Raw genomic sequence first — 12,397 nt, forward strand, 5'->3', positions numbered from 1 at the left:
TTGTTTCATAGTTGCCATATTTGATTCATGGCCAGTTAAATGAGTTGCCTTGCATTAAAATCTTAGGTTTATATTTTTGTTTCCCCTGAGTTTTCTGATTTTGAGTATGCATTTACCATTCTTAATGTGATGTTATATGATGAAACAATCTGTTTGTTTTCCAGCTAAAGTTGGAAATGAAAATTGAGTGAATTCCCATTTTTTATTAACGTCTATAGAAGTAAGTAAGGCTCAAGGTAGCGAGATTTAGTTTCTGATTAAACAAAGTTTTTTCCTTTAGGGGTTATATATGTTTTGAAGCTTCCTTTGTCTACGCATATCCAAATATTGGCATTTTCTATAACAAGAAACAAAATGTTAGATGCAACTTTGAAGTGGGTTCCTCAATTGGGATTATTCATATCTATTAGCATTGTCAACAATTAGTGGAGGTGCATAAGAAATGGGGATCTGGGTTTGTTGTGATATGATATTATTTTTTGCAAAAAGCTGTGAAAGATTATATGGCAAACCGTCAAATCAGTATAATAGACCTAAACATGTCACAGCATATTTAGGTGCTTACACGTGGTCTATCTTATGACATAATGTGTCTGTTCCATCCTCTAGTTGTCTCAGAAATGATCAGGGCACTGAACTGAACTAGATGCCATTTTCAATGTGTCACCAGCTTCTCTTTCTTTGCTTCTCTTTCTTGCTTCTCAGCTTCTCTTTCTTTCTCTTTTTTTTTTCGTCTACACAACCATGTTATTCTCCTCCATTCACTCTCGTCTACACAACCACTCACTCACTAATTTCTAGTTTCGTCTCGTCATTTGTAACTAAACAGTATAACAATTCAAGTCACTAAACCGTCTTTTCATGATTATGAATAAGCCTTCTTTTGGCATAGTGCTTAGAGAATCAATACACAATTTTTTGTAGCTACTTCTTTCTTCCGAAATTGCTTTTTCATTTGTGAGAGGGTTATTGATTATTTATATGAACCCTTTCATTATATTTTCAGTCTCCATTCTCCAATCTGATTTTGAAGTCAAGGTTAAAAAAAACAGCTTATGCTACATCACTATCACTAAATATGGGGGAAGAGAAGTACTATTTAGCTGTGATACTAGCACAAGCAATATATGCTGGCATGGTTTTGCTTACCAAAGCCACCTTTAATGGTGGTATGAACTGTTACATCTTCACTTTCTATCGTCAACTAGTTGGAACTGTCGTCTTAGTCCCTCTTGCTATGGTTTTCGAAAGGCGGTCCCTTTCTTTCTTTCATTATGTTATTTTAATTAAGTACTCTTTTACGATGAGTTAAGTAATTTATATATATATATATATAACATGTTGTGACAGTCTTTTTTTATTGCATTGTAGAAGAAATGGAACACCACTTTCTGTTGTTACCTTCGGCAAGATTTTCATGCTTGCCTTCTTGGGGTATGTATGTATTATGTATATATCAATATGTTAAAATGTTCCATGAAAGTTATAAGCTTTCCTCATAAGTTTATTGATATTGCCAAGATGTTTTGTAACTGTTTCATCGCAAGGTGACTCTTCCCCTTAATGCTTCTAATGTTGCACTTGCCTACACAACAGCAACATTTGGTGCTGCTATATTGAACTGCCTCCCTGTTGCAACTTTTTTCTTGGCTCTTCTTCTACAGTGCTTTTATCAATTTAATCATGTGCATTTGTTTAATTTTTTTATTTGTTCTAGATCTTCACATCAGGGTAATAGATTTTTGTAAAAAGAAACATCTAATCCTCAGAATTGGTCTCTGAACAAAGATACAAAAGTTTGTTTTTTAGTCTTGAAACTTAAAAAATTGAAACAGGTCGAAATTTCCTACATTGTTCTTTTAACACTTTACTTTTCAAGTGGAGGACAAATAGTAGCATTTTTTGTTTTTTGTTTTCTATCGGCCATTCTGTTATAGCTTTACACAGATGTTGAAAAGGACTATCCATAAATCTTGATTGGTGAACTTAAGAATAAAACATGAGATTACTTTAGGAAAATACCATAGAATGTATTCTGTTTATTAGAAGAAAGGATTAAAAACATACTGAGCTCAAATAGGAAATACAGATAATTTCACCGATATTGGAAACTTGGAATGTTTTAAGTTTTACCCTTTTGTGCCTAAATATGTATGAAATCAAATCAATCACATTGCATGTTCACAAACAGGATGGAGAAATTAAACATAAGGACAACAGCAGGGATAGTGAAGGTTGCAGGACTAGGGGCGTGCATGGCTGGTATTGTGATTCTTACCTTTTACAAAGGTCCTCATTTGAATCCCTTTTTCCACCATCACCCCTTTGAGTATCATCACCCACAAGAAGAACATCAATCTCATCTCTCTTCTAACAAAAGATGGGTAATTGGTTGTTTACTCTCTCTATTTGGAACCTTTGCTTGGTCTTTGTCCCTTGTTCTTCAGGTAATAAGAGTTGATGTCAGAAATTACATTGTTTCATTTTGTTGATACATATTAACTTGGACTCTCTAAAGTTGATCTTGTCCCTAAACATCGTTTAACTAACACTTCAAATCTTGGCAAGAATATTTCACTATTAATTTTGATTGAAACCAACAAGTAATCATGACATTGATAAAAATATGATATAGATGAAATTTTGAGGACCAAGTACTAAGTTTGAGACCACATATAGAAACTTTATTAAAGATATTGTGTTTTGATTACAAATTCATCATTGTAACCTTTTATATGATGTGTTGACTTTTATTAATATTAGGCTCGAATCTTGAAAATTTATCCAGAAAGGCTAAGGTTCACAACCCTACTATGCCTTTCAAGTACTGGTCAGTGTTTTGTATTTGCTATTACTTTGGAGAGAGATCCTAGTGAATGGAAGCTTGGTTGGAACATTAAATTACTCACAATAGTTTACACAGTAAGCAAACAAGAGACCCTTCATTACTTCTTTCATTCATATAATTTCATTTTGTTAAGTGGAGAGGAGACAGCAGAAGGTAACCTTTATCTTTTAATATTTTTTTTATGTATAACAAAATTGTTTTTATAATAAAAGAAATTAAAAAAAAAACCAAATACTCATGGAAGAAACGAAAGTTGGTATGGAATTTTGTAACTTTAAGTAACTTTCTTTATTCGCTTTACATATTGATAATATAGATAGATTTGGGAAGTTGTGTCCTAGTGAAATTTTCATACTCTTCTATGTTCCGTTGATTCTAAATTAGTAAAATGTTCTCTTTTGAATAAAGATATTGTTATGGTGAAGAAATGGAGACTGAAAAGCCCTTCTCTGCCCATTATCTGGGCATTATAAAGTTTTTTATGACACTTGAATTTTTATAAAGATTTTTCAGTTTACACTATATGCATAGTTGATTTAAGTTATTTTTTTACAGGGAATTTTAATTACTTCTCTTTCATATAACATTCAAGCATGGGTGATTCAGATGAAGGGACCAGTTTTCCTGGCCATGTCACAACCATTGACTCTAATCCTTACTATGATCGGTTCAATGTTTCTCTTAGGCGAGGCCATTAACCTTGGCAGGTGAATAATTAAGATTTTCTTAAATTCAACCCTTTCAACATTGTCAATTACAGTTCAAACTCAGTACTAATACGCACACATATAGTTCAATGCTGAGAATATATCTTCAAGGCATTAAAGTTTTTGCAAGATATATACTGTAAATTAAGTCAACATTGAGTGATGGACCCCCTGTTTTTTCTTTTTCTATTCTGTTGAAGAGTCTTGCAATATTAGTTCTACTTACACTACAACAATTTTTCTTATATATTACGTTCAAATATTACGTAAATTTGGAAGTGTTATAAATATATCCTAATAAAAAAAAAAACAAGCTGAAATTTTACCCAAAAGGCAGCAAGTGACCCAATCACTCACGAAGTTGTTAGTTTCTTCTATAGTTTTTTTTTCTTTTTTAGATTTCAAATTAATATCAAGAAAGTGTTTTGAATATTGATTATATATATTTGTTTCTAATTGAGATAACACAAAAAATTAAAACTAGAGAGGTTGTATGCTAGCTAATTCAAACACTCACAGGGCCTCTCTTTCTCACGCTCTTCTCTTTCCCTCGCCTCTCTCAAATTTCACCTCACTGAAGCCTCTCTCGGAGTAGCTCAAGAGGTAAGGTATTTTGTTTTTTTTTTTAACTTTGATTTTGATATTTAGTGTTTTAGTTTGTTAAGTAAAACTTGTATTGATTTTTGTTTTGGTTTTGGGGTATTATCAGTGATTTGGGTGATGTCTCTAGAAAGATTTTTATCTCAAATCTAAGGCTCAAATCATAGAGATTGAGTTGTTTGTTTGCGTCACCTGTTTCACCTCAAAACAAACCAAACGGTTTGGCATTTCTAGAAAACTGCATTTATTATTTTATTGTATTGAGAAGAAACCAATAAATTTGCACAGTAAAACACCCTCCAAGTATTTGCCATACAAGAGAAAATTGATTTGTTTAGTAGATTTTGCATTTAATTTCACAAATGGTTCTACCATTTGGGAATGTCAAATGACTCATAATTCTTTATTCAAACTTTATCTCAAACTGGTTTTGGTGCTTGATTATCATTGTGATATTTGCTTTGTAGGACTTGCTAAACCTGCTCCTGTTATAGAAACTTTTTGTACCGATGAATTAGTTGTCAGTTGATTATTATTATTATTATTATTACTATGACTATTACTATTACTATTATAGTACATGTTTGTCTTTTAAGTGCCTATTTAGTTAGTTTTATCTTTGACAATTCATATTGTTGATTTCTGTTAATTGCTTTTTTGGTTATCAACTAATTTCTTTACATCAATTGGGATGGATAATACAGAATGCAGCAATCATCATCATCATCACAATCACGTACACAATGCTGCTGTCACTAGTGTTACTATTGTTTCCGAAGGAACCCTCGATATTGATGAGGTGATTAACTATTACTTTGTTGTGTGTGTTGAATTGCATTTACTTCAGGAGTCTAATCTTATGCCTATAACCATATTACCTTTACAGTGTCGTTGCCTGTTGGCTTTTAGTTCAGCCAATAGCTACCAAGGCAGTGAATCTTTTGAATTATTCCTTATTTATTATCCACTAGGTATTCTTTCTTTAGGTGCATACATAAATACTTGGATGCCTGTTTTACAGACATACATTTCAACATATCATATTGGTCAAAATTCAATGAAAGTTTTCTACGCTGGTTTTTTCTTTTGAATTAGTGTTTGGTGCTGTTATATTGCTAATATATGGCTCTATCTCTGTATTTTTATTATATTTTTAATATAGTTAAAGCTTTTCTGGATGGCTGCCTCCAAGAGAAGAGGCAAGATACTTTGTGTGCAAGCAATCTTTCACGGGAGACTCTTATTTTTGTCTGCATTTTGCAAGTGGTATGCCTTTTACCTTTGTTTTAATATTATGCTAATGTTAGATGAGTTTGAATATCTTAAATATTCATCCATAGTGAAGTAGGTTCTGAGATTATTGTTGTGTGCTGCGGTGATAACAGAAGATTGAGAACTTGTGTGTCTTAGTGAATTGAAATATATATATTGGAATAATATTTGCGTTGTGGCTATTAACAATCGTTGTTGTGTCTCTAGTTAGTTATTTGGTTTTTATATTTGATAGTTTTATTTATGTATAATTTATGCGTTTATATTTATATGAATATTATGGACTTGTGAAAATGGTAAATCAATGTATTTTATTGATAGATATTTTAAGATTCTCTATTGTTAGACATAGAGCCTGATTTGATGTTATAGTGTTTGTAGTCTCTTCTAGTTTTGTACAAGTTAAGCATTGTCAAATAACCTTAATAGAAATCATTTTCTTGTAAATGGAACCAAGCCACTTGATAAATGTAGTTTATTCTTGGAATTCGATTCTTTTTGACATTTTTTTGCAGAAATAATTCTTTTATCATTAGAATAAGCAAAATCCCTTAAATAAGCTTTTTCTACAGTTTATCTTTACTGGTTTGAGCAGAAATTAGTCACCATGTGCATAAAACCACATTAGAAACACTATATTGAGGAAGTTATCTTACAGTTTTTCCCTGTTTTGAATATTTCTTGCTTAATTGAGGAAGTTTTAATGTTCACCATGTTCATGACTAGAATTTTCATGTATTAATGATCTTGTCATTACTAAGAGGTTTGATGAGTCCTTGGGACTTTTTCTTTTGCATGTTCATTTCTTTTTAAACTTAAATATAATGGACATGTTCACAATGATTAATTGATATTGGGTTTTACTTTTCTAATATTATATGAAGGCCCCCATAATTTTATGAGTATCTTTCTGTAATGTGTTAAAGCCTTTTATTTTAAGAATGTCTTATGTTATAACTTCACTATTTTTTGCTTGAATATAACTTGCTTCTTATCCTAAAGTAAAAAATCATAAACATACCCTAGGGACTTTCCATTTTCCTTTACTGTTTTCTAATTATTTATTTACAATGAATATAATTTTGTAACAATAGAATATTTTATAATCCAATACCCATGTTTCCTTCATATTGCTCATCAAAGTCTTCATAATCAACAGCATCTTCAGCCTTCTCATCATAATCTATGTGTGAGAGAAATACAATGAACATAATCAGAAAGTTTGACAAAATGAAATGAGCTAAACCATAGACTTTAGAAAACATATTATTTATACATTATTTTATTTTGTTTAATAAGAACTAGACCCTACTATTGTCAAAGACAAAATATAAAGGAGATGAAAAGTCCACTGAAATCCAAATAACAAAAAATGCTCAATCTCTTGAAAAACCAAAAATACAATTCTTGAATTCTTTTTAAACAAATCACTGAGATGCCTACTTTAGCCCAAATAATATCAATCTCTTTTTCAATATTAAAAAAATTATCTTGTCCCTTTCTAAGCACAACGACCAACAAATAGCCATCACAGCAGAATCCCACAGCTACTTTCTATTTTCGTTACCCACTCCTAAAAATTGAAACTTAACAAATTTACAGAGTACTGTAAAGTAATCCAAAAAGCCTCCAACTATATATAGTTTTACATTTATCCACAATCTTTCAGAAAAAGGCAATGAATAAATAAATGATTGACTGTCTCATTGCTGGTTTTGTGCAAAACACCAGCTCTGAGACAGAGCAGAATGATCCTTTCCAATAGACATAGTGAGTTCCATTCATGTAGAAAGTAAACAGCTAAAATCTTAGAATTTAAAGTTGTCCTTTAAAAGTACTTCCTCAATTTCACAATCGTCCCAAAATCCAAGCCTTTCTTCTATTTCTACCTTAACCCTCACTTGAATATGCAAATATTGTACAGTGAAGAATCATGTTGCTTCTAGGTTCTCCAAGCAAGAGTTTTCTATGACAGCTATTGTGATGTAATACTAGTGATCTACTTATGGGTTCAAATCAAACCATTACACTAAAGAAACTAAGAAATGCCAGGGTCCTCCAAAAGTATAAAGAAACTCTTCAAGAGGAGTATAGCAATTTGGCATTCTATACTTGTCAGATATACACTTATAGGAACCAAAAATTCTACAAAGAAGTAAATAGGATATGTAAAGCTACCTCACATATATATATTCTCTTAATCACTAAGTAGACTAAGTGTTGGCACTAAGAATATTCTCTTAGTCAACATATGTCTTTTATTTATTTATTTTTTGCTGGCAGTGGCTACTAAAATAGTCGTATGTAATGTAAAAATTCTACATTTTTATGGAGTAGAAAAAGTAAATATAAAATAATATGAGGATAAAAGTGGCAAAAATGGACCAAGAGATGCTTATCCGCTCTTTTACTATTAGTATGACACTTTGAATTTTTATTTCTTTGATGCCAAGAATGACTGTTTATTTCTTTCTTTCCGACTTTTATTATAAGTTTTTTTTTGTGATAATTGATAATATGTTGTTATATATGATTTTTGTAACTCATCAAAATTCGTACTAATTATAGAAACGTTTGATCAGAAACTAGTCAAAGAGTTTGCCAAGTACAAGATATGTCACCTCCATCTACAAAAGGAAAGAGGCCAAAACACATACCTACAGGAAAATTAGTTAAACTCCTCAATGAAAAGAGGAAGAGCTTTAGACTAAATTTGGAAATGGATAAGGTTGTTGAAGAGAGATATGGAGCAAGTGCACAAAGGATGATGAATTGAAGGATAGAGCAAGTTTCACGCATGGTTTACTTTTGTGTATCTTGTAATGTTTCTATTTTTCATTTTTGAAGTAAAAATTGTTCAAGATTATTAAACTTTATTATGTTATGCTTTCAAACTTAAGTTAGAACTAAGATCTCATGAAGTAGACACATTCATGGTTTGAATTAGTTATTGTTTAATGTAATACTTATGGTTTATCAATCTATTGAGATTTACATTTTATGATTAATTTTGAATTTTTTTTTATCAAAATACAATAATGAAAATCTTTTAATTAAAAAAAACCATATAAGTATACTTATCAAAATAAAATTTAAAATTTTATTACTATATGTTATGATTTAAAAACATATTATAAGCGTAAAAAATTGTTATGGTTTATATAATATAACAAACTAAAAATGTTATCAAAATAATCAAATGTAACAGTTGAAAAGTGTTATGAAAAAAGTAGAAGATTGAACTTCAAATTTATAACCAAAAACTCTATCTAAATGTTATTATTTGAATATTATAGCACCTAAAAATGTGTTATTGAATAGTTTAAGATTACACCGAACATAACATTCAAAAACTATTATAGAAAAGACTGGACTTTTAATAACAGGGGCTATGTTAGCATTTTCATAAGTGCTATCAATAGTCCCGGTTAGCAGTTTTTAAGTGTTATGAATACTGTTTTTTCTTGTAGTGTGGTGATTAGGTAACCTGAGTAACCATTAGTAACTGCTGAGAGTAACAAGTTTAGATGGAAAATGGTAGAATTGTAATATAAGTGGAAGGACAAGAGTGCCCTTGAGGTTTAGTTAGGAGAGGATAACCATGGGAGGATAGGGTAGTAATTTGGCTGGGATATAGATGAATTTGGCTGAGGAAGAATCATTTACGTTATTTTACTTAAGTATAGACTGAATATTGTGTTGGAAAGCTCTAGAGGAAACTAGAGAAAACATAAGGGAAGGAGAGGAGCTTCATAATTTCTATGGAATCAAGAAGGGAATTGAGGCCAGAAAACCTAGAGGATTGTTTTGCATATTCAGGTAAGGGAATTTTTATGTGATTATGTTGTGGAATTCAGCTATGAATATCATGGTTTGAGAATTGAATTGTGTGGCTGTTTGGTGGATTATTGGGGATGAAACTTGCCTAGGTTCAGTTTGGGAATAAGAGGGATTTGCTTGGAGTTGGACTTGAAGAAGGCTCAGGGGCGAATTTCTACTTGAGGTAAGGGTTTTATACATCTCTGTTATGTATTAGCTGCTGTGATTCAAGTTTCTGGTTTGTTAGCTTAAGTTTCATGAAGTTTTAAGCCAATTTGTGAATTGGGGATTTGATTGTGTGTTTAGGCTTGTTGTTGGTGTTTCTGAGTTGTTAAAGGGTCTATGTGGGGTTTTGAATCAAATTTGGGACTTAGGTATGCTTTGGGGTTGATTTGGGAGTGTTTTGGCTCGGGGAGAATGCAAAAGAAAACCCTGAATTCTGGGTTCGCGAAGGAGGGTCGTGGCCCTGTTCTTGGGCGCCGCGGCGCGAGGTTGCTTCAGGATAGGGGAGTGCTCTCTGACTTGCTGGGCGGCGCGGCCCTCTAGGGCAGCGCCGCGGCTCTCGGCTATTTTCAGGACATGGAATTTTGCAATTTTGAGCTTTTGCTCCGGGGGTTCGGGGGATGTTTCCGATGAATTGTTTTAGGAATTTAGGGATTCCGAGAGTGTGGGATTGGTCCCGGGAAGTGGTTTTGGATGGATTAGTAATAAAGGATGTTTTATATGTGTTGTGACTAGGTCTTTGGAGAGGCTCGGGTTAGAGGACCATGCTCGCGGCTTTGGGGCATCACAAGCTTGGGATACAGGTAAGAAAACCACTGTTCCCACAGAGCTTGTATGCAGGGCTGAGCCCAATATGTTTGAATTGCAGGGCATAGCCCTTTGATTGAATTTGTTAGTATTCAGTATATGTTTGTTATGCTATGAATACGATTATGTGAATGTTCGGCGAGAGCCGGGAACGGCGTAGGTCGTGGTCGGCAAGGGCCAGGAACGGCATTCGGCACGTTGAGTGCGAGACCAAGTACGGCAAGGGGCCAGGAGCGGCGTTGAGCACGTGGAGTGCGAGTTGCCAGGGTGAGACCCTAAAGGATACCTGGGATATCCTCACGGTGTGGACCGCGAACCCAGGGCCTGGTAAAGCGCCTGGGACGGCATGGCCGTATGTGTTTAGCCTATTGGTGGCCTTGTTATATGCTAAGTGTTTGTTGTGTATATGTTATCTGCTCGTGAGGGTTTTCTTGCTGGGCTTCAGCTCACGGGTGCTCTGTGGTGCAGGTAAGGGCGAAAGGAAAGTCAACCAACCATGAGTATGGAGAGCGTGAAGCAGCGTGTACATGTTTGGCCTGCCTGGTTGCCACGGCCAGTGGTTTTGGGAGATGGTTGTATTAAAACCTAGATTTTGTCGTCTAGTCAACTCAAACTTGTAAATTATATGTTGTAAATATTTCTAAACAGTATTTTGGGATCCCAAGTGTCAAATTCTCAACGATTTATAGTAAATGGAATTATTTTCAAAGTTTGTTTCGTTGTTTATGACTTAACTACACTTTTGGCTTAAAAGCCTCGATTAGCGAGTTGAATGCACGTTTAAAACTCACTTAGTAACGTCTCTAAGGAAGTAGGGCGTTACAGATAAGGGACACAACCCTTATAAAACAGATAAATTACTTCTGGCTAGCAGGAGCAAACTCGGTCTCTTCTCCTTTCTCCTCCTCGCCACCCGCCTCCAAGGTGGTGCCCGCGCTCACCTCTTCCTCAACCAACTGAGCCTTCCACTTGGTCAAGAATTCCTCTTCATTGTCCATTAGGAATGAGGTGTCCATCTCGGGATTAAGCGACCATATCCTTTACATAGCTCGATCAATGGCCCACTCCTTCTTGGAAATGAACTCATCGAGCATACGTTTCTTCTCATCCTCCAGGATTTCATAGGTGGTGTTCTTCTCCTATTCAAGGTACTCGATCTCAGCCTTGGCAGCGTCGAAGTCAGTCATCTTGGTGTCAAGCTCCGCCTTCAAGCGACTGGTTTCAGCCTCGGAGGAGGCGATCTTTTCCTGGGTGACTTTGAGAGCATCCTGGATTTTGGCTTGGGCCTCCATGGCATATATAAGGGAATTCTTGGCCTTGGACTGGGCTCTCTTGGCCTCTTTCAGGGTTTCCTCAACCTGGATTCAAGCTTGATGAGCGTCATTGACCAGTTTCTCATCGATTGCGACCTTCGAGGACAGGATGAAGTATTGGCACGTGAATCCAAGTAGGGCCCAAAGGGTAAAACAATAACAATTAGAGAATATAAAAATAAATGTGAAATTAAAGAGTTGAATAAGTAAAGCAGACTTACTGAAACCCCGAGCTCGAGAGATTGGTCGAAAAAGGTCGTGGTGTTGTCTCCCCTCAGGAACCTCCACACGTTTTTGTCGAGGTCATTGCATGACTGACCAGTCCGTGACAGCAAGTCAGAGCACAGGTCGGCTCCTATGGCTCCAGCCTCGTTCGCCAAAGAATATTCTAGCATGTGTGGCATCGCGCAGAACTTGTGAACAATAGTTGGGGTCGGGGCACCCACTGGCTTCAATGCCTTCTATTCCACAATTTTTTTACCTTTATCCCCAGTGAGGACTTTACTGGGGGAGGAGGAGGAGGAGGAGGTGTCTTGGTCTTTGGCTCGCTGGGGGCAGCCTTTGAGGTTGCCAAAAGAGGGTCCTCAGTAACCCTTGGGGCCTTAGGGGGAGGAGTATCCTTCTTCAAGGTTACGTAGCCTCGCTTGCTGCCTCGAGCCTTAGGGGGCATCCTGAGGATGTTATCGAGGTCTGAGTCCATCTCACCTGAAAAAAAATATTGATTATGTTTGGAAAAAAAAAAAGAAACTGTGACGCCCAACATCACTATGGCTGCTTTTTGGAATGATGACTGGCCCTACAAACCAAGACAAGTCTTTCCAACGTGCTTTGTCCTCACTCGCACACTTCCTAGGAAAACTTCCCAGGAGGTCACCCATCCCTAGATTACTCTAGGCCAAGCACGCTTAACCATGGAGTTCTCAAGTGATGGGCTACCGAAAAGAAGATGCACCTTCCTGATATAGGTAGTACCCATCAATCCATTTAAGCCCTCTTCAACTGTGTAGTCCCATACCTACACAGTTTTA

At 35.1% G+C, this 12,397-nt stretch overlaps 1 protein-coding gene across 1 annotated transcript; it reads left to right on the forward strand.

The window, feature by feature from the left end:
- Window positions 1-1,078: 1,078 nt before the first annotated feature.
- On the forward strand, window positions 1,079-5,948 carry LOC133806260 (WAT1-related protein At5g64700-like). The gene is made up of 9 exons (XM_062244380.1): window positions 1,079-1,254; window positions 1,375-1,438; window positions 1,548-1,663; window positions 2,192-2,447; window positions 2,764-3,001; window positions 4,860-4,954; window positions 5,177-5,231; window positions 5,318-5,421; window positions 5,943-5,948. Exons 1-9 carry the CDS (start codon window positions 1,079-1,081, stop codon window positions 5,946-5,948), a joined length of 1,110 nt encoding a protein of 369 aa, XP_062100364.1.
- Window positions 5,949-12,397: the final 6,449 nt, after the last annotated feature.

This window comes from Humulus lupulus, chromosome X, assembly GCF_963169125.1.
Source record: "Humulus lupulus chromosome X, drHumLupu1.1, whole genome shotgun sequence".
Taxonomy (NCBI): domain Eukaryota; kingdom Viridiplantae; phylum Streptophyta; class Magnoliopsida; order Rosales; family Cannabaceae; genus Humulus; species Humulus lupulus.